The sequence below is a fragment of the Herpailurus yagouaroundi genome, unplaced genomic scaffold (genome assembly GCF_014898765.1).
Source record: "Herpailurus yagouaroundi ecotype Mexico unplaced genomic scaffold, PumYag 28, whole genome shotgun sequence".
In the NCBI taxonomy this organism is placed as follows: domain Eukaryota; kingdom Metazoa; phylum Chordata; class Mammalia; order Carnivora; family Felidae; genus Herpailurus; species Herpailurus yagouaroundi.
Window position 1 is genome coordinate 59,307,294 of NW_024412376.1, and position 22,405 is coordinate 59,329,698.

General features: G+C 37.6%; 1 protein-coding gene and 1 long non-coding RNA gene across 3 annotated transcripts in view; one reads left to right on the plus strand and one right to left on the minus strand.

Moving 5' to 3' along the window:
- Window positions 1-1,503: 1,503 nt before the first annotated feature.
- LOC121029912 (uncharacterized) lies at window positions 1,504-18,535 on the plus strand. Its single transcript, XR_005789969.1, has 3 exons — window positions 1,504-1,513; window positions 12,010-12,019; window positions 18,016-18,535. It is a non-coding gene; the product is annotated as an uncharacterized LOC121029912 (long non-coding RNA).
- INTU (inturned planar cell polarity protein) overlaps window positions 3,668-22,405 on the minus strand; it is an 87,546-nt gene continuing 68,808 nt past the window's right edge. For both annotated transcript variants that reach the window (XM_040474376.1, XM_040474386.1), the window contains 3 exons: window positions 21,104-21,293; window positions 14,534-14,691; window positions 3,668-4,735 (listed from right to left, as the gene is read on the minus strand). In XM_040474376.1, the coding sequence (XP_040330310.1) occupies window positions 4,624-4,735; window positions 14,534-14,691; window positions 21,104-21,293 (460 nt within the window). In that variant the 3' untranslated portion in view covers window positions 3,668-4,623. The remainder of the gene's footprint in view (window positions 4,736-14,533; window positions 14,692-21,103; window positions 21,294-22,405) is intronic.

Consider the following 22,405-nt stretch of genomic DNA (forward strand, 5'->3'; position numbering starts at 1 on the left):
TTAGGCCAGGGTTCCAGAGCAGGAATTTTGTTTATATTTTGATTACCTCATACAAAAGCAGGTGGCAAGTCCTGCTGGTACCATTTTGGTGCTACCTTCCTTTCCATGGCAGCTTATTCGACCCTTAACTGGTTTTACGGCCAAATCTCTCCATTTTACATGCTGCTACTAGATTAAGCTTTCTGAAGCAATTGCATTAATTGTTCCTAGGCTTAAAAGATTTAAAGTCTTCTCATTGCACGGATTTCAAAACCCTTTGTGAAATCCATGCAAATTCAAGACGTGATTGATGTTTTATCTGCAAAAATATGAATAATAAAAGAGGTTTCGGTCTCCTTTATAGGATATTAAAGTATTAACAAGCACACAGGGAGAAATTTAAGGGGGCACAGGGAATGCTTGAATCACATTCCAGGCAAGATTGTGTTCTTAAGGTGCCAAGAGAGGTCAAAGGAAGATCTCCGGTCCCAAGGAACATATATATATATATCTCAGACAGAAAAGCAAGTGTTCTGTTGTTCCCCAGGCAAATTTTCTCTTCCTTCCTTTCTTGACTCCCTTTCCCCTGAAACCCCATTTTTGACCCTATAGTTGACAATGTTTATAGCACACTGATTTATCATATCCTCAAGCTTATTTCTGACATATATTCATTGACAGAAGATAGCAAAAGTGAAAATACTTAGAAATGTAGCTTTTTACCTTAAGAGCTGTGGATCAGCTCTTTTCTAAAGTCTGAGCTTAAAATGTTTCACCAGCTGCATTGCATTTTATTTACTGATTTTGGGATCAAAAAAAGTTCTGGTGATTTACATGTTGATATAAAAGTACAGCATCTCAGGGCCTTTGAGCTGTTCACTCTGCTTTCCTTAGAAATCAGCATGGTTAGTTTCCTCTTAGTTCAGGTCTAGGGTCACCTCAGTAACCCTTTTTCTGGCTACCCTATTTCTCACACTTCCTATCCAATTTCTTCCTTCACTTTTTTTCCCCTCTTAGCTTTTATCAACATATTTTACTTATTTGTGGCCTTCCTCTTCCACTGGAACATCAGGTCCGTGAACGTCCGTTTTTAGCTGTTTTGTTCACCGCTTTACCCCTGGCATCCAGAACAGTGCGTGGCACAGAGTAGAAAGTCAATAAATATTTGTTGGCTGAATGCATGAAAGGACAACACAACTGCAAACATACCTCCAAACCATCTTTATTTAAGACTATCAATATAAAAATAGCTTCATTATATAGAGAAATACAACTCTAGAAAATTAAATCATTTTCACACAGTTTAGTGTATAGATTAAAGTTTTAATAACATTTAATAATGTATTTTAGAATATCCAAAGTATACATCCTTGTTCTCAAAGTGTTCAGTGCTGAATTTTTTTCTCAGATTTTTCCCAACACTTTTTACAGCAGCAGGTATGATTTAGCTGGCTCCTGGGTTTTCAACCAATGGATAATAATAATAGATGGTGGTGGTAGTAGTAGTAGCTAACACTTTTACAGCGTGTGCACTGTGCAGGCACTATTTAGGGGGAACTTACACAGATAACAAGTAGTTATTCACAATATTATTTCCAAGAATTTTCAAAGCAGACAAACCTACTAAATTGGTTTCACAACTTCTCCCATTTGTGTCAGAAATATAAAAAAGCAGGCACTGCAAATTTACTATCTTGCCAGTATGCATCATCATCAACAGTTTCTTGGCATAAATAAGAAACTCTCCTTTGCTAAGTACAGTTCTCTAACCCGAGAGAAAGAAAACAAACGAAGAAAGGGGAGGAGGGTGAAGGGTGGAAGGTGTAGAATCTAAAACATAATTTTGGGGGGGCTACAAGATATATGGTGATGATAAAATAGTACCTGGTATTTTCCAAAATTGATAGTTCTATAGTCTTTTGCATTCATAGTCTAGTAAAAGGGAACATTTGCAGGATGCTAATAATAAAATCCAACTTGGGGCGCCTGGGTGGCGCAGTCGGTTAAGCGTCCGACTTCAGCCAGGTCACGATCTCGCGGTCCGTGAGTTCGAGCCCCGCGTCAGGCTCTGGGCTGATGGCTCAGAGCCTGGAGCCTGTTTCCGATTCTGTGTCTCCCTCTCTCTCTGTCCCTCCCCCGTTCATGCTCTGTCTCTCTCTGTCCCAAAAATAAATAAACGTTGAAAAAAAAAATTAAAAAAAATAAAATAAAATCCAACTTAAGAATGTTTCTGTATTTGCTAAAACATACCTCTGGGGTATCTGCACTTTTACTTTGTCCCTTTTTTTTTTTAAATAAAGTGGCAGATAGGCAGTCATTGGCCAATAGTCAGATTGATCTTTCAGATGTGCATCTCAATAAATCTGGAAAATGGGCAGCTAGATTTAGTTACAATGCTTACTTCAATATCCATTTAGAGATGACAACCACAATGTTTGGTTTTATTTCCTAAAAATGCAATGTCTCTGCAACATGAACATTATGCTATACATCTACAATGTAGCAAAGGATTTTCCTCTTATTAAGGTAAGTAGACTACTTTGTCTTTTTATTTTAGTTATTGAGTGGTGGTCTCAAGATTCTTTGACACCATTAAAGCAGTTCAAAAGACCAAAATTTCATTAAATGAAATTTTAAAAAGTCCCTTATAATAAAACCTGAGATATTTTAGTTCAGTCTGTTTGAAAAGCTGAGGGGATTAATAGCTGCATTTATTAATACATCTCAGTATTGAAAATAGCACATGGTTTTTGGGGGACATAGTAAGAAATTTAAGACATTTAATAAATACTTATAAACAAAGTTCCTTAAACTAATGCAGTGGTAAAGAGTCTACCATTCTGACCAATACTGTGATCTTAAGGGGAGGATATTTTAAGCCATTTTGTACATTTCAAGAACCAAAGTTTCTTGCCTTGATTTCAATGTTAAATTTAAGGCCCACAAGTCACTAATAGGACAAATATAGTCATTTGCACTTTAAATACCTGGGTGAAAATTTCTCAAACTGATTACAGAAAGGTAACAGTGTTTCTTTTAAGACCAAATATTTCAGGGGCGCCTGGGTGGCTCAGTCGGTTGAGTGGCTGACTTCGGCTCAGGTCATGATCTTGCGGTCCGTGAGTTCAAGCCCCGCGTCGGGCTCTGTGCTGACAGCTCAGACCTGGAGCCTGTTTCAGATTCTCTGTCTCCCTCTCTGACCCTCCCCCGTTCATGCTCTGTCTCTCTCTGTCTCAAAAATAAATAAACGTTAAAAAAAAAAAATTAAAAAAAAAGACCAAATATTTCAAATGGTGCACCCACTATGTTTTACAGTTAATTTTAACCTGGAGGGCTCATGTTCCAGGCGTCTGAGGGGAAGGAAATAGAAACTGATTTTACATGTGTTGGCATAATTTTCCTTCCAAATCTTAAGTCCTGAAGAAGAAAAAACCCAGTATTGTAGTCTTAAGGGCATCTGAGACTTCAGGAGGATCCATTAGGTAAATAGTAATAAAAAATGCAGTTATTATGTTTTTCCTTCCTTCTCAATCTACCAAATTGTCACAGTCAAAGAAAACTCTTATCTCATTAGTTTTCTTTCTCTACTGAAGGTCAAGTAAACTTTTGCTCATTAAGGTACCTCCCTCTGGGAAAACCCAACACATAATGAGACATATTTGTAAGGCAAAAATTAGTACTTAACAAGTCACCATAGGATTACTTTAATCCAAGTTTTTCAGTGTTTTTTAACATGATTAGGTTCGTAAAAAGATTTACATACAGCTGTCTTGAAATTCATGAACTATATAAAATGTGTGTGCATACCTGAATATATTTCAACAAAAAGAAAAATAATAAAAGTTTATGGACACTAAATAGTTTAAAAACTATATTCTGGACAAAACAGAGCTGATCTGAAAGAGTAAAGAGAATCAAATAAATAGAGAAAAAAGTTTAATTTTCATTCCTTAGTTCTTCTACCCCACAGTGAGGTATCTATTAAAGCACTTAAACTAAAGAAAAGTATTTGATCTAATAAGGAGTCAGTACTTGGACATTACAAATTTAGATACTGATGAGTAGGCAAGAAGAAAAAGAATTGCACATGTTACTTAAGAGGGACTTTAGAAGTCTCAATGCAGTCATCTCATTTATACATGAAGATTCTGAGCTCAGAGAGGTACAAAAACTTGTTCATGGTCATAGCACTAATTAGTTACAGGACCTGGTCACATCCTCCAGTTTTGTGATTCTTTCACCAGATATCCTCATTAGTCTTAAGAAAAATACACAAGTGAATTTACTTATGAACTGTGTATTTTTCCAAGATAAATAGTTCCTCAAGATAAATATTTCCTCTATTAATTTTATATAAAACTTCACATTATTTCAAACTAGTCAATAAATTAACATTACATACAAAAATGGAAATAAGTTAAAAATCCCTTCTTATTTTGATCAAGTATCTTTTCAAAAGTCTGACAATACTACGTAAGATTTAGTGCATCAAACCCAAGAGCATATCATCTCAATATTTAACATTATTATGTTCAAAACTGAACAGTTAAAAGAAGCTAAACCTTATCTTCTTGTGTATGTTTTCAGCAATTCTAACACTGTTCAATGTTCCATGCATAGTTGCTATGCATTAAGAAAACACAGCTACAAGGTTAATCCAAAGAACAATTTAAAAGCCATTTCTATGGCAATTTCTGTGACTGAATCATGAAAACAGACGTAAAGTTCTTGAAGTTTGGGACGAAGAAAGAGTCTCCTATAGAGGAAAAGAACACACTCATTTCAGAAATCAAAAAACAAAAATCAAAGGGAAAAACCTCCAATCTTTTAATATATCTTATTTTTGTTTTTGAAAGAATTACTAGTGAATTAAAAACCACTAGTCTAAATCTATAGTAGGGGGAAATATAGCTAGATTAATTTTTAAATAAATAATATATGTCTTAGGTCAATTATTTCTATTTTTCCAGAGTGTAAAAAGCCTATTTCATCAATATGTAATTACCATATCCCTCAGTTTTAAAATATTAAATGTAGTCATTATTACAACAAAGCCAATTGATGTTAACATCATTAAGTACAATAGTTACTGAACACTGCCATTTACTTTCTAAATGTTAATTATTATTAAAACATTTTAAATATATGATTTGTTTTTGGAGATAGTATTCAATTGGAAATACCATTGAAACTTTGATTTTTTTAGAGAGTTAAATTTTTGATATATTTATGGGGCACCTAGGTGACTCAGTTGGTTAAGTGCCCGACTTCAGCTAAGGTCATGATCTCATGGCCTGTAAATCTGAGCCTTGCGTCAGGCTCTGTGCTGACAGCTCGGGGCCTGGAACCTCCTTCTGATTCTGTGTCTCTATCTCTCTCTGCCCCTAGCCCTCTCACACTCTGTTGCTGTCTCTCTCTCTCTCAAAAATAAATGAACATTAAAAAAAAAAAAATTTGTTTTGATACATTTAGTGGACATTAGTATATACAAATCAAACTATTTAAATCAGAGATAGTTTGCCTGACTTCCTTAAATTTCTCTATTCTTTTTTTTTAATGTTTATTTATTTATTTATTTTTTTAATTTTTTTTTAACATTTATTTATTTTTGGGACAGAGAGAGACAGAGCATGAGCAGGGGTGGGGCAGAGAGAGAGGGAGACACAGAATCAGAAACAGGCTCCAGGCTCTGAGCCATCAGCCCAGAGCCCGACGCGGGGCTCGAACTCACGGACCGCGAGATCGTGACCTGGCTGAAGTCGGAAGCTTAACCGACTGCGCCACCCAGGCGCCCCAATGTTTATTTATTTTTGAGAGAGACAGAGTGCAAGCGAAGGAGGGGCAGAGAGAGAGATCTGAAGCAGGCTCCAGGCTCTGAGCTGTCAGCACAGAGCCTTATGTGGGGCTCGAACTCACGAACTGTGAAATCTTGACCTGATCCCAAGTTGGACGCTTAACTGAGTAAGCCACCCAGGTGCTCCAAATTTATCTAGTATCTACATATCTGCATCATCATAATTCAATACATTTTGATTCTTTCTATTCCAATTGTTGTGAATGTAGTTAAGGCTCCACTGCACATGTGCATGTATGCCTAACTGTTCTTATCTCTGTTCTGTGTCTACACTACTCCCTTTCCTGCTCCTGGTGTAATCTTACAGTAGCACATCTCTAATCAGACTACACAGAGTTGAGCTTATGCTGATGCTCCTCCCAACTTTGATTGATTACACATCACAATCACAAGGAGTTTACTAAAAATATAGAGTCCCGCTATCCTAGATTCTGTTAGTGGGTCTGGGGTGGGCCACAGGCATCTCTGATTTTAATAAGTGACTCAGGTGATTCTAAATCTTATGGACCAATACACAGGATTACTTCTTCCACCAATTTTTTTTAGGTTAAATTTCGTTTTTTATTTATTATTTATTAATTTAAATATAATTTATGTTTAAGTTAGCTAACATACAGTGTATACAGGGTACTCTTGGCTTCGGGAGTAAATTCACATGATTCATTGCTTACATACAACACCCAGTGCTCATCCCAACAAGTGCCCTCCTCAATGACCATCACCCATTTTCCCCTCTCCCCCGCCCCTGTCAACCCTCAGTTTGTTCTCTGCATTTATGAGTCTCTTGTGGTTTGCCTCCCTCCCTCTCTGTTTGTAACTATTTTTTTCCCCTTCTTCCCCATGGTCTTCTGTTAAGTTTCTCAAATTCCACATATGAGTGAAAACACATGATATGTTTCTCTGACTTATTTCACTTAGCATAATACTCTCCAGTTCCATCCACATTGTTGCAAATGGCAAAATTTCATTCTTTCTCATTGCTGAGTAGTATTCCATTGTATATATATACCACATCTTCTTTATCCATTCATCAGTTGATGAACATTTGGGCTTTTTCCATAATTTGGCTATTGTTGATAGTGCTGCTATAAACATTGGGATGCATGTGATCAGCACTCTGTATCCTGTGGATAAATTCCTAGTGGTGCTATTGCTGGGTTGTAGGGTAATTCTGTTTTTAATTTTTTGAGGAAACTCTACACTGTTTCTAGAATGGCTGTACCAGATTGCATTTGCACCAGCAGTACAAGAGGGTTCCTGATTCTCCACATCCTTGTCAACATCTGTTGTTTCCTGAGTTGTTAATTTTAGCCATTCTGACCGGTGTAAGGTGGTATCTCAGTGTGGTTTTGATTTGTATTTCCATGATGATGAGTGATGTTGAGCATTTTTTCATGTGTCTGTTGGCCATCTGGATGTCTTCTTTGTAAAAGTGTCTAGTCATGTCTTCTGCCCAATTCTTCACTGGATTATTTGTTTTTCCAGTGTTGAGTTTGGTAAATTCTTTATAGATTTTGAATAATAACCTTTATCTGGTATGTCATTAGCAAATATCTTCTCCTATTCTGTCATTTGCCTTTTAGTTTTGTTGATTGTTTCCTTTGCTATGCAGAAGCTTTTTATCTTGAAGAGGTCCCAATAGTTCATTTTTGCTTTTATTTCCCTTGCCTGCAGAGATGTGCTGAGTAAGAAGTTGCTGCAACCTCAGTTGCAAAGGTCAAAGAGGTTGTTGCCTGTCGTTGCCCTCCTCTAGGGTATTGATGGTCTCCTGTCTCACATTAGGTCTTACATCCATTTTGAGTTTATTTTTGTGTATGGTGTAAGAAAGTGGCCCAGGTCCATTCTTCTGCATGTTGCTGTCCAGTTCTACCAGCACCATTTGCTAAAGAGACTGTCTTTTTTCCATTGGATACTCTTTCCTGCTTTGTTGAAGATTAGCTGGCCATATATTTGTGGGTCCAATTCTGGGTTCTCAATTCTATTCCATTGCTCTATGTGTCTATTTTTGTTCCAATACCATGCTGTCTTGATGATTACAGCTTTGTAGCACAGGCTAAAGTCTGGGATGGTGATGCCTCCAGCTTTGGTTTTCTTTTTCAACATTATTCTAGCTATTCAGGGTCTTTTGTGGTTCCATACAAATTTTAGGATTGTTTATTCTAGTTCTGAGAATAATGCTGGTGCAATTTTAACTGGAATTGAATTGAACGTGTAGATTGCTTTGGGTAGTATCGACATTTTAACAATATTTGTTCTTCCATTCCATGAGCATGGAATGTTTTCCCATTTCTTTGTGTCTTCTTCAATTTCTTTCATAAGTTTTCTATAGTTTTTAGCATACAGATCTTTTACGTCTTTGGTTAGGTTTATTCCTAGGTATTTTATGATTCTTGGTGCAACTGTAAATGGGACTGATTTCTTGATTTCTCTTTCTGTTGCTTCATTATTGGTGTATAGGAATGCAACTGATCTGTACATTGATTGTACATCCTGTGACTTTTCTGAATTCATGGATCAGTTCTAGCAGTTTTTTGGTGGAGCGTTTTGGGTTTTACATGTAGAGTATCATGTCATCTACAAAAAATGAAAGTTTGACTTCTTCCTTGCCAATTTGGATGCCTTTTGTTTCATTTTTTTGTCTAACTGCTGAGGCTAGGACTTCCAACACTATGTTAAACAACAGTGGTGAGAATGGACATCCCCACTGTGTTCCTGATCTCAGGGGGAAAGCTTTTAGGTTTTCTCTATTGAGGATGATATTAGCTGTAGGCCTTTCATATATGGCTTTTATGATGTTAAGGTATATTCCTTCTATCCCAACTTTCTTGAGGGTTTTTATTAAGAAAGGATGCTGTATTTTGTCAAATGCTTTTTCCGCATCTATTGACAGGATCATATGGTTCTTATCTTTTCTTCTATTAATATGATGTATCACATTGATTGATTTGCAAATATTGAACCAGCCCTGCAGCCCAGGAATGGATCCCACTTGATCATGGTGAATCATTCTTTTAATATACTCTTGAATTAGATTTGCTAGTATCTTGTTGAGAATTTTTGCATCCATGTTCATCAGGAATATTGGCCTGTAATTCTCCTTTTTTAGTGGGATCTTTGGTTTGGGAATAAAGGAATGCTGGCTTCATAGAGTGAGTCTGAAAGCTTTCCTTCTGTTTCTATTTTTTGGAAAAACTTGAAAAGAATAGGTATTAATTCTGCTTTAAATGTCTGGTAGAATTCCCCTGGGAAGCTATCTGGCCCAGGACTCTTATTTGCTGGGAGATTTTTGATAACCGATTCAATTTCTTTGCTGGTTATAGGTCTGTTTAAATTTTCTATTTCTTCCTGTTTGAGTTTTAGGTGTCTAGGAATTTGTCCATTTCTTCCAGATTGTCCAGTTTCTTGGCGTATAATTTTTCACAGTATTCTCTAATAACGATATTTCTGTGGTGTTGGTTGTGATCTTTCCTCTTTCATTCATGATTTTACCTATTTGGGTTCTCTCTTTTCTTTTGGAGAGAGGACTGGCTAGGGTTTTATCAATTTTGTTTATTCAAAAAACCAGCTCTTAGATTCATTGATCTGTTTTCACTGTTTTTTTTTTTTTTTAATTCTATATTGTTTATTTCTGCTTTAATCTTTATTATTTCTCTTCTGCTGGCTTTAGGGTTTCTTTGCTGCTCTGTTTCTAGTTACTTTAAGTGTGAAATTAGGTTTTGTATTTGGGATTTTTCTTGTTTCTTGAGATAGTCCTGGATTGCAAGGTATTTTCCTCTTAGGACTATCTTTGCCGCATCCTAAAGTCTTTGGACTGTCATGTTTTCATTTTCATTTGCTTCCATATATTTTTAAATTCTCCTTTAATTGGCTGGTTGACCCATTCATTCTTTAGTACAATATTCTTTAACCTCCATGCATTTGGAGGCTTTCCAAATTTTTTCTTGTGGTTGATTTCAAGTTTCATAGCATCGTGGTCTGAAAATACACATGGTATGATCTCAATTCTTTTATATTTATTGAGGGCTGTTTTGTGACCCAGTGTATGATCTATTTTGGAGAATGTTCCATGTGCAGTTGAGAAGAATGTGTATACTGCTACGTTGGGATGAAAAGTTCTGAATATATTTTCAAGTCCATCTAGTCCTGTGTATAATTCAAAGACATTGTGTCTTTATTGATTTTTCTGCCTATATGATCTGTCCATTGCTGTAAGGGGAGTATTAACATCACCTACAATTACCATATTGTTATCAATAAGATTGCTTATGTTTGTGATTAACTGATATATATATATATATATATATATATATATATATATATATATATATTTAGGTGCTCTCAAGTAGAGGACACATTTACAACTGTTAGCTATTCTTGATGGACAGACCCCTTAATTATGATAGAATGCCCTTCTTCATCTCTTTTTACAGTCTTTAGTTTAAAATCTAGTTTGTCTGAGACAAATATGGCTACTCCAGCTTTCTTTGGACTTCCAGTAGCATGATAGATGGCTCTCTATCCCCTCGCTTTCAATCTGAAGGTGCCTCAGGTCTAAAATGAGTCTCTTGTAGACAGTATATAGATGGATCTTGGTTTTTTATCCATTATGATATTCTATGTCTTTTGATTGGGGCACTTAGTCCATTTACATTCAGAGTGATTATTGAAAAATATGGATTTAGTGTCTTTGTGTTATCTGTAGGTTTCGTGCCTGTGGTGATGTCTCTGGTCCTCTGTAGTCTTTGTAGCATTCCACTCAGAGTCCCCCTTAGGATCTCCTGCAGATCTGGTTTAGTGGTCATTAACTCCTTCAGTTTTTGTTTGTCTGGGAAAGCCTTTATCTCTCCTTCTGTTCTGAAAGACAGCCTTGCTGGATAAAGGATTCTTGGATGCATATTTTATATTTCAGCACATTGAATATTTCCTGCCACTCTCTTCTGGACTGCCAAGTTTCAGCGGACAGGTCTGCTACTACCCTTATGTGTCTACCCTTGTAGGTTAAGACCCATTTGTCCCTAGCTGCTTAAAGAATTCTCTCTTTATCTTTGCATATTGCCAGTTTCACTATGATATTACATGATGAAGACCTGTTCTTGTTTATTCTGAAGGGAGTTCTCTGTGCTTCCTGAACTTGGATGTCTGCTTCCTTCCCCAGATTAGGGAAGTTCTCAGCTATAATTTGTTCAAATAAACCTCTGCCCCTTTCTCTCTCTCTCTTTTTCCTCTGGAACTCCTATGATATGGATAGATATTATTATATTTCATTGAATCATTTAGGTCTCTAATTCCCCCCTCGTGGCCTACTATTTTTTTATTCTCTTTTTCTTGGCTTCATCATTTTCCATAATTTATCTTCTATTTCAGTTATTCTCTCCTCTCCTTTCTCCATCCTTGCTGTCACTGTATCTAGTTTATTTTGCACCTCATTTACAGCATTTCTTAATTAATTGTGACTATTAGTTCCTTGATCTCTGCAGCAATAGATTCTCTGCTGTCTTCTATGCTTTTTTCAAGCCCAGCTATTAATCTTATGACTATTATTCTAAATTCTGCTCAGATATATTGTTTATATCTATTTTGAGCAATTCTCTGGCTGTCACTTCTTCCTGGAATTTTTCTTAAGGAAAATCCTTCTGTTTCATAATTTTGGTTAGTTTTCTGCCTTTTACATGTTTTAATAGTTTGTTATGTGTCCTGCATCTGTGAGTACTACTATATCAAAAAGGGGTCATACACTGTCCAGGGCCTGGCCCTTCAGGAGGTGTTTTTGGAGTGTGTTGAGTGTTGTCTGTTGTTGTGACTCTGGTTGCTTTATCTTCCTATTTGTAGTGGTGGTTTGGACCTTCCACCAGGTGTGCTTTGATTTGTTCATTGAAATAACGTGGAAAAAATTAAGAAAGGGGGTGGTGGTGAAAGAAGCCTTATTTCATACAAAGAGAGAAATGACAGGGGTGGGGAAAAATAAAATGACCAGGCAGAGGTTCTGAGAAACTACATGGCTTAATCCAGAGAGAGAGAGAGAGAGAGAGAGAGAGAGAGAGAGAGGAAAATAAAGAGGAAGGAGATACAGAAGAGGTATAAAAAGAATAGATTAAAAATGTCGTTGTCGGATGGTGCCTTGGAACTGGCAGCTGTGCTGGTCTAGAGGAGGGGCCTTCTGGTTCAGTCAGAGTCAGTCTCGCTCTGGTAGATATGCAGTTGCCAGGCACGGAGGGGTGGGATTTGGTATAAACAGGTCCCGCCTCCACTGGGGGGGCGGTGGGTGCTGTCTTGTTCCCTGAAGCCCCACCAAGTTGGTGATGGGGAGAAAAACGGTAACACCCCAATCTCCGCTCCCCTGCCGGGTGTCACAAACCACACTGTTCAGACAATCCTCATAGCACCGTGCAGGTGCGAGCAGCCTGTTTGTCCCACTCCGTAGTCTCCAACGCCTCTGAGGCACTTGGCTGGGATTCAAACTCCAATGTCTGAAAGGATCCTGCTCCATGTGCCCCATAGTGCCACTCCACCCAGCTGACGAAAGGTCTCTGGCTGGTGCCTGCAGAGTCATTTGTCTTTGGAGTGGCAATATATCTTCTTCCCATAGCACTCGAAGGAGGGGACTACTCTCCCAATGCACCTCTGAGTTCACTACCTAGTCAGGGCTGGCTCCCCTACCCCCAAGGGCCAGGTGTGGGTACCACACCAGTAGCCAGCTCTTCCATCAATTCTTTACTGCAACTCAAAGAATGTTTAGTGGTTCAATATTTTGCTCAAAACTGAATTCCTGGGTCAGAAATTGGAGGCTCTTTGCAGTGGTCCTAACTTAGCTTTCCAGTCGATCTTTCATTTTATCTTTGTATATATCATTCCTTTACCATCCTGGCAAATCAGTCTACTCACTGTATGCCTTATGATTTCCCTTGTTTCGGTCTTTCTTCATCCCATCCTTTTCCTAGAATGTTCTATCCAAATCCAATTCATTTTCAAACTAGGCCAAATAGAATCTATAAGCCTTTCTTTGTAATCCCAACATAGGTTTTCACCCCTTCCTCAGAACTCCCATAGTGTTTGGTTGTATCAACTAATTCATTCTATCTATCTAAAAAAAATCTATATATCCATAAATAAATATATATATATATATATGTTTGAGCATATTTTGTATTTCTTCTTCTAGATGTAAGACTGCTGATAGCTGTGACTTTATCTTCGTGTTTGCCATACCACCCTCCCACTACCACATTTTGCCAAGCACAACTCCATTTACTCAATTGTTACATATTTATCAAGTGACTATGTACAATGCTGTTGCAGGCACCAGTAGTGGACAAGACGGATACAATTCCTGACCTCATAAAGCTAATTTTCTAGTGAAGGGGAGGAAGACCATATACAAACAAGAAAATAAACAATAACTGAGAGGGAGGGAAACCATAAGAGACTTCAAAATACAGAGAGCAAACTGAGGGTTGATGGGGGTGGGGTAAATGGGTGATGGGCATCAAGGAGAGAACTTGTTGGGATGAGCACTGGGTGTTATATGTAAGTGATGAATCATTGGGTTCTACTCCTGAAACTAACACTACACTTTATGTTAACTAACTTGAGAATAAAACCCATGGATCCTCTTTTTGAGGCCAACATTGATCTGAATATCAAGGAGCCAGACATACAAAGGTTAAGAGGTAGAACATTTCACACAGAAGGACTAGCAGGAACGAGATTCAACGGATGCCAGTGTGGCTGTGCACAGTGGGCAGAGAAGGAATGATAGATGGAAACAAGTGGGCAGGAGCTAGGTCAGGCAGGGTGTTGTAGTTGGTGGGTGGGGTGGGGAGAAAGAAGAAGGAAGAGGTAAAGAAAGGAGGAGACAGGGAAGAAAAGAAGTAGGGATGGATAGAAGGAAATAGTAAAATTGTGGAATCATTATCTTTTAGTGTATTAGTAGTATAATTTTATAAGATAACAAAATCATCTTTTTTTAATAGAAAAAGACAATAGTCAGAAAGACAAATACCACATGATTTCACTTAAATGTAGAATTTAAGAAACAAAACAAAGAAGAAAAAGAGACAAACTGAAAAACAGTCTCTTAAATACAGAGAACAAATTGGTGGTTGAGAGAGGGGAGGTGGGTGGGAGATGGGTGAGATAGGTAAAGGGGATGAGGAGTACACTTATCATGATGAACACTGAGTAATGTATACAATTGTTGAATCATTATATTGTATGCCTAAAACTAATATAACATTGTGTGTTAATTATACTTGAATTTAAAAATACATAACAAAAAGAAAGAGTAAAAAGAGAAATTCTTGGGAGGAATTTAAGGAGATGGTAAATAAAGCAAAATTCTAAAGTCTATTAAAATATTATAGTTGGATTAATAATTCCACGCCTACATCTTTTTTTTTTTAATTTTTTTTTTTAACGTTTATTTATTCTTGAGACAGAGAGAGACAGAGCATGAACGAGGGAGGGTCAGAAAGAGGGAGACACAGAATCCAAAACAGGCTCCAGGCTCTGAGCTGTCAGCACAGAGCCCGACGCGGGGCTCGAACTCACGGACCGTGAGATCATGACCTGAGCCGAAGTTGGCCACTTAACCGACTGGGCCACCTAGGCGCCCTGTCCGTGCCTATATCTTAAAATGCTTATCTCTTTTACTGCTTTTCTAACATTTTACTTTACTTTCAAATACTTGTTTTCCCCACTTACCCTACTACCCAGTAAGCCATAACTGGTGGTGTTTTTCTCTGATCTGTCCACTTTTCAGGTGAGCATTCAAACAACACACCATGTTCTTTCACAGGGTGAAGAGAAGATACTGAATTTGTAGAACCTGAATGATCTTCACCATTTAGTGCTTTCTTTTTCTGTAAATTAAATAAGTATTATTAGTATTCACAGGTATTAATGTTACTTTAAAATGTTTTCACACAGAGATTTGAATTGACTGATCCTAATACTTAAGTGCCTAGAATGACACTCTTCTCATCGGTGGGAAAATTTTTATTCTTCTACTTAGTATAAATACCATTTCCTAAAAAAGACTTTATAGATAAAGTGTCCTTGAAATCTCCCAGAAAACATTTTGCTCACAGCCCTATATTATTAGTATTTATATTAATTATATTAGCAGTTTATAGATCTGTCTTCTCCAGTAGACTATATGCTTTTTGCTAGGGCAGAGACAATATGATATTCATATTTGTATGTTTTGAAGCAGCAGGGCCAGGTACATAGTAGGTGCTTAATAAATAGATTACTAATGAATAGGTTACTAAATTAGTAGATGATTTTGTAATATACTTAAAACAGTATTGTCTCTTCCTTTCTTAAAGTTTATTTATTTATTTTTTAGAGAGAAAGCAAGAATGCATGCATGAGCCGGGTAAGGGCAGACAGAGAGAGAGAGAGAGAGAGAGAGAGAGAGAGAGAGAGAGAGAATCCCAAGCAGGCTGCAGGCTGTCTGCATGGAACCCAACATGGGACTCAATCTCACAAACTATAGGATCATGACCTGAGCCCAAGTCAAGAGATGGCTGCCTAACCCACAGAGCTACCTAGGTGCCTGTGGTCTCTTCTTTCATGCATACTCTAAATTTCCCATTGATTAAATCATTAGCAAAAGAATGACTCATTTGGAAAAAAAAAAAAAAAAGACTCTTTGTAAGGCTCAGGCTAAAATCATGGAGTGATCCTTGATTCTTCTCTTTCTCTGAAAATCCTTACCTAATCTGTCAACAGATCCTTTTGGCTCACCCTCCAAAATACATCCAGAATCCAGAAGCCACTATCATCTTGCTTTGAGAATTTCTATAGCCTCCTAATGGAAATTCCTGGTCCCTGCCTCTACCCTTGCTACACTACAGAGCTTGTTCTTGGTACAGTAGTAGCTCAAGTGATCCTTTCAAAAATTTAGGATCATGTCCTTCCTCTGCTTAGAACTGAGAGCTTCCTATCTCCTTCAGAACAACCCCAAAGTCCTTAAATATATCAGGCCATGTGCGATTTGGCCCTGCTAACCTTTGCCATCTCAACTCCTACCACCCTCCTCCCCGATGGCTCCAGCATTCTCAGCCACTCCTACTTCTGTGGCTTTGCAATTGCACTCGTACTTGTTTTCTCTGTCTGGAAGCCCTGCCTTCAGATCGTTTCCTCACTTCATTCAGGTCTTTGTTCAAATATTACCTATCTTATTATTCCTGTTAAACTTATCCTACCTGACATATTATACGACTTGCCAATTAATTCGTCTTCTCCATTAGATATAGATTTTGGTAGAATAGGCAGTTAGTTAAACGTGAGCAGGAGGCAAAGGCAGTGATAAATAGGTGACACATTAGAAGCCTAAGGGCATCACATCCTGACTTGTTGGCTTTTAATATCCTGGCCTTAAATTAAGGCATCCAATGCCCAGGAGCTGATAGACCAAGAGCCAAAGCTCTCCTCTTCCACCTCCCTCTGCCCCAGGGTAACCTACAGCTTCATTATAATATATTTACATTGTGGTTTCAACCTCTACACTCCCCACCAAGGAGGAAGATGGCCATGACAGTTGTGGCAAGAACCCTGCAGAGCCCAAAACTCCCCTTTCCAACCAGAGACTGTCCCGGCTATGACCTGTAACTTACACAAACATAAAAACAAAAGAGACCCCTAACCCAGGTGCAGCTACCACCTCTGGGCCTGCCCACTCTCCCACCTTGCCAGTGTACTGTCCTTAATAAACTGTTTTAAATAAATAAATAAATAAATAAATAAATAAATAAGCAAACTGTTTTATGCTTGCTACCTTCCTCCTTGGTGTCTTTATTTGAACACGGATCCTCATGTAAATCTTTCTGGAATACAAGAACCCAGACCTCCCTTCACACAATGTAGACTCTTCCACTGGTAATAGCTTCATGAAGAAAGGGACTTTGTTCACTGCTGTATCCCCAGCACCAGAACAGTGTCTGGTACATAGTAGATACCTCAATAGTTCAGTAATATGGAAAAGGCTAATTTACATTACTAAGCATTGTAATACATTGCATTACTAAGCGTACTTACGCAAATGCTTATGTGTAATATTTATATTACATAAGACATAATAGTATATAGTCGTACATAATATTAGTTCTAGGACTAATCCTCTATGGACCTCAACTGTCCGAAAGAGCTTAATCACCAAGCCTTGAGAAACCAGCAACCATTGCCTGAACTTGTACCTCTTCTCGCACCGGGCCCATCTTAACCTGGGGGTTTCTATTGTGAAACTATACCTGGCATCTGGTTCTTACCTCAGGGCCATCAAATTCTTGACTCCAATCCTTCAACCCTCTCAAATGGGACATCTCGATGGACTAATGACTAATCAGCCCATGATCACACATAACTGTGGTGTCATGCATTTGGTATTTTTTAATTTTTAGGAGGGGAACTTGCTATGACTCAGCTATGACCGTAAAGGTCTCGATGCAGTCAAATATCTTGTAGCTGGGCTTATTCTCTATGCGGGGTCTCCACACACATACAAATAAGGTGCAATTCAGTCAATGGTTACAGGACATATACTCCAATTCCTGACGTCTCACGGGACACAGCGTGCATGCACCCATGTATACGCACACACGCATACACGTATACACGTACACTCACGTTTCCACATACGCATATATGCATTACACATGCACTTTAATTTAGTAAATAACTAGCTTAACCAAATCCCCCTTACCCCCCGTTAACCTTATTAGTAAAAATACGCGTTTATTACTGTCCTACCAAACCCAAAAAACAAGACTAAACCTATACCTAAATATAAGGCCTAAGAAGCAACATTTATAAATTCATCAAATCCCTGTTATTACTACTAATACTAATTTATATCTCTGTTCGCAGCTATCTATAGATACACTAACCTAAGCTCTAATTCGTCCCTATCGAGCAATATTTTTCCCACACCTAATCAACTTAATACAATACGTCCTCCCCGTTAATGTAGCTTAAATATACAAAGCAAGGCACTGAAAATGCCTAGATGAGTCGTCAGACTCCATAAACACAAAGGTTTGGTCCTGGCCTTTCCATTAGTTATTAATAAGATTACACATGCAAGCCTCTGTACCCCGGTGAAAATGCCCTCGAGGTCACTCAGCGACCTAAAGGAGCTGGTATCAAGCACACAACCACTTAACTTATGACACCTTGCCCAGCCACACCCCCACGGGATACAGCAGTGATAAAAATTAAGCTATGAATGAAAGTTTGACTAAGCTATATTAAACAAGGGTTGGTAAATTTCGTGCCAGCCACCGCGGTCATACGATTAACCCAAACTAATAGACCCACGGCGTAAAGCGTGTTATAGAGAAAAACTCATACTAAAGTTAAACCTTAACTAGGCTGTAAAAAGCTACAATTAACGTAAAAATACAGCACGAAAGTAACTTTAACATCTCCGACCACACGATAGCTAAGACCCAAACTGGGATTAGATACCCCACTATGCTTAGCCCTAAACCTAGATAGTTTAACTAAACAAAACTATCCACCAGAGAACTACTAGCAACAGCTTAAAACTCAAAGGACTTGGCAATGCTTTATATCCCTCTAGAGGAGCCTGTTCTATAATCGATAAACCCCAATATACCTCACCATCTCTTGCTAAATCAGCCTATATACCGCCATCTTCAGCAAACCCTAAAAAGGGAAGAAAAGTAAGCACAAGTATCTTAACCCAAAATAGTTAGGTCAATGTGTAGCCCATGAGATGGGAAGCAATGGGTTACATTTTCTATAACTAGAATACCCACGAAAATCCTTATGAAACTAAGGACTAAAGGAGGATTTAGTAGTAAATTGAGAATAGAGAGCTCAATTGAATTGGGCCATGAAGCACGCACACACTGCCCGTCACCCTCCTCAAGTGACAAAAACCCTTAAAAAAAAACTATTCAAACCACTAAACCCACAAGAGGAGACAAGTCGTAACAAGGTAAGCATACTGGAAAGTGTGCTTGGATAAACAAGATGTAGCTTAAACAAAGCATCTGGCTTACACCCAGAAGATTTCATATTAAACTGACCATCTTGAGCCAAAGCTAGCCCAAACACCCATAAATTCAATTAACATTAGACAATAAAATAAAACAGTTACCCTTAAAAGCATAGGAGATAGAAATTTAACTTGCCGAGTACTGCAAGGGAAAGATGAAAGAAAAATTAAAAGCACTACACAGCAAAGATTACCCCTTGTACCTTTTGCATAATGAATTAGCTAGAACAACCTAACAAAGAGAACTTTAGCTAGGTCCCCCGAAACCAGACGAGCTACCCATGAACAATCTTTACGGGATGAACTTGTCTATGTTGCAAAATGGTGAGATTTGTGGGTAGAGGTGAAAAGCCTAACGAGCCTGGTGATAGCTGGTTACCCAGAACAGAATTTTAGTTCAACTTTAAACTTACCCCAAAAACCTCCTAAAATTCTAATGTAAGTTTAAAATATAATCTAAAAAGGTACAGCTTTTTAGAACTAGGATACAGCCTTCCTTAGAGAGTAAGCATAAACATAAACCATAGTTGGCTTAAAAGCAGCCATCAATTAAGAAAGTGTTCAAGCTCAACAATCAAAACACCTTAATGTCAAAAAATGCAACCAACTCCTAACTCAATACTGGGTCAATCTATTCAACAATAGAAGCAATAATGCTAATATAAGTAACAAGAAATACTTCTCCTTGCATAAGCTTATATCAGAGCAGATAACCACTGACAGTTACCGACAAGATAAATATAACCTAACCATAAACGAAATATCAAACCAATTGTTAACCCAACACAGGTATGCAAATAAGGAAAGATTAAAAGAAGTAAAAGGAACTCGGCAAACACAAGCCCCGCCTGTATACCAAAAACATCACCTCTAGCATTTCTAGTATTAGAGGCAGTGCCTGCCTGGTGACATTAGTTAAACGGCTGCGGTATCCTGACCATGCAAAGGTAGCATAATCACTTGTTCCCTAAATAGGGACTTGTGCGAATGGCCACAGGAGGGCTTTACTGTCTCTTACTTCCAATCCGTGAAATTGACCTTCCCGTGAAGAGGTGGGAATATAACAATAAGACGAGAAGACCCTTATGGAGCTTTAATTAACTGGCTCAAAGAGACCTCATCAATCAACCAACAGGGACAACAGACCTCTACATGAGTAATATTTATTTTGCGTCATGAGTATTACATGAATAAATTAATGAGACATTCCTTTATAGAATCAACCAGTTATGTTACAAGGAAAGGGGGATCGTAAGACCACAAAGCACACAGAGATATATGGTCAGACGTAACATTTTGCTGAATACTAATTTCTGATAGCTCAAAGAAGAAATCCTATCAGACACAGAATTTATTGCTGAACAAGTTCTAAGACATAATTCAGCCCACTTACTTTACAGTAAGGAAATAGGAAGAGTTGAGGCTCAGTCCAGGATTCCTTATTCCCAGTCCAATGTTCTTCTTTAAACCCAAGTTCTTCACAAACTTAGCATTCTAAACACACATATTGCTGTATACATTACTAGCATCTTCAGAGAGGGTTTTGTGGTTTTTTATTTTTTAATTTTTTTTGGCTGTATGATATTTGACCACTGACAAGTGAATTTCTGTATGTTTATCCTTTTCCAGAAATCAACACATACTTTTCCCTGCCATTAAGATAATCTAATTGATTTTTTAATTATATACAACATTACTACTTTCCAGACGTATAATATTAAATGAAACTTCATCCTGGATTAAAAAGCAAGCAAGCAAGCAAGAAATGAAACAAGTGGCTGAAACATTTACAACAGTCTTGTGTCTACTGCTATATTTTACCCTATTATATTACAAAATACCTTATATTACTGATGGAATACTTAAAGAATTATCAGAGTTACCAACGGGTAGATACTACTGCGCAAGTAATGGTTGACTCACAAATGTCAAATATGGAGGCTAATTTACATTACAAACTACCATATTCTACTTTGCTGTAGAAGAACACAGGTCCACCATTTTCTGAAATAGTAATCCAGGACATCAAACTCAGTATTATGAAACAAAGCTTTGAAGTTAAATATGGTGAGTATAATCCTTTGGGCACTCAAGTTAGATTGGGTGCTCTAGTTAGATTGGGTGATTGTTACAAAAGTTTTAAATAAAAACTGTAATTATTGGGCATACTGATTAAAGACCTTTCAGAGATAATATTTAGAGATCTGGGAACAAAACAGAAAAATATACTTATGGCAGTATCCTACCTCTTCTACCAATGTCTGTTGGAAAATTGCACGAATGGAGAGACAACACTGATGGAAATTCTTTATTAGTTGAGGGTGGATAGAGCCACTTAGCTGTGCCACTTCTTCATGGGTAGGAGTAATAAAGATCCCTTGCACAGTTTCTAAGGCAACATAGTGGAAAAGTGTGTTCTCAGGACCAGATGTCAATCTTGAAAAGAACAAAAGAAAGAAAAAAAATATTTAAGTAAGCTTAAAAATATTCCTTCATTTTGAATGTTTATAGACTCCTAAGTTTTTATCTACAATATAATATTTGGAGTGTAATTAGGACAGGGAAACTAGTACAAATATTTAATTCCCATTTCCTCCTTAACTAAAGTACAGCTAGGGTTATTATCAATTCGTTAATGGAGGCAAATACTACATGGTATGTGAGGATAAACACCAATTGCAAACCACTTAATTATTCCTTTGCTAAACAACCCAAATTGGCTAAACCCTTCTTTTTCCATGGTTGGTAATAAATAACTCAGCCCCTGTCTGGCCCAGATACCTACAAGTCATAAATAAGGTATCAGTCCAGAGTGGACCACATATAAGAACACCTTCCAACAAAATGAACACATTTAAGTTTGTAGCATAACAGTCAGACTGATGATCCTGAAGAAAAATAAAATTATTATTAGTGACTGCAAAACTGGGTTAATAATCTAGAATACTATGACAATTACTGGTAGTATTCTACTATTCATCATCACCGTCTTCCTTCCCTTACATGTTCTCTTACTATTTTCATTTCTCCATTCTTTCTTCCCCTATTTAGGTCTCAGACAAGTCAGTAGAATCTATAAATATTTATTTCTACCAATGGTAAGAAGAGCTAAAGAATAACAATGATAGCAACAAAATACTAATAGTATCACATACTGAATGCCCTCTCTGTGCCTGGGGTGGGAGGGGGGCTTTAAAATACCTTAGTCTTAATTCTCAAAATGATCTTGTGAGATATTAAATAGTATTACTCCCCTCATTTTAACCACGAGGAAATCAGTGTTCAGAGATCTCAGATTAACTTGCTTGAGGTCACACAGCTAAGTGGCTGAGCTAAGCTAACTCTGAAGCTTACTCCACTATCCCTTACTTTTTCCTTTCTACTGATGACTTCTGATGGGCAATCTTTAAACATATGGACAGCAATTCTCCATTTGCATTTCAAACACTCAAGCTGCCCCCATTCTAATTCTGATGTCTATTTTTAAAACATTCTCTCAGTTGATTTTTTTCCAGCCATAAGCACAGAGGCAGAGAAAAGGCATGTAA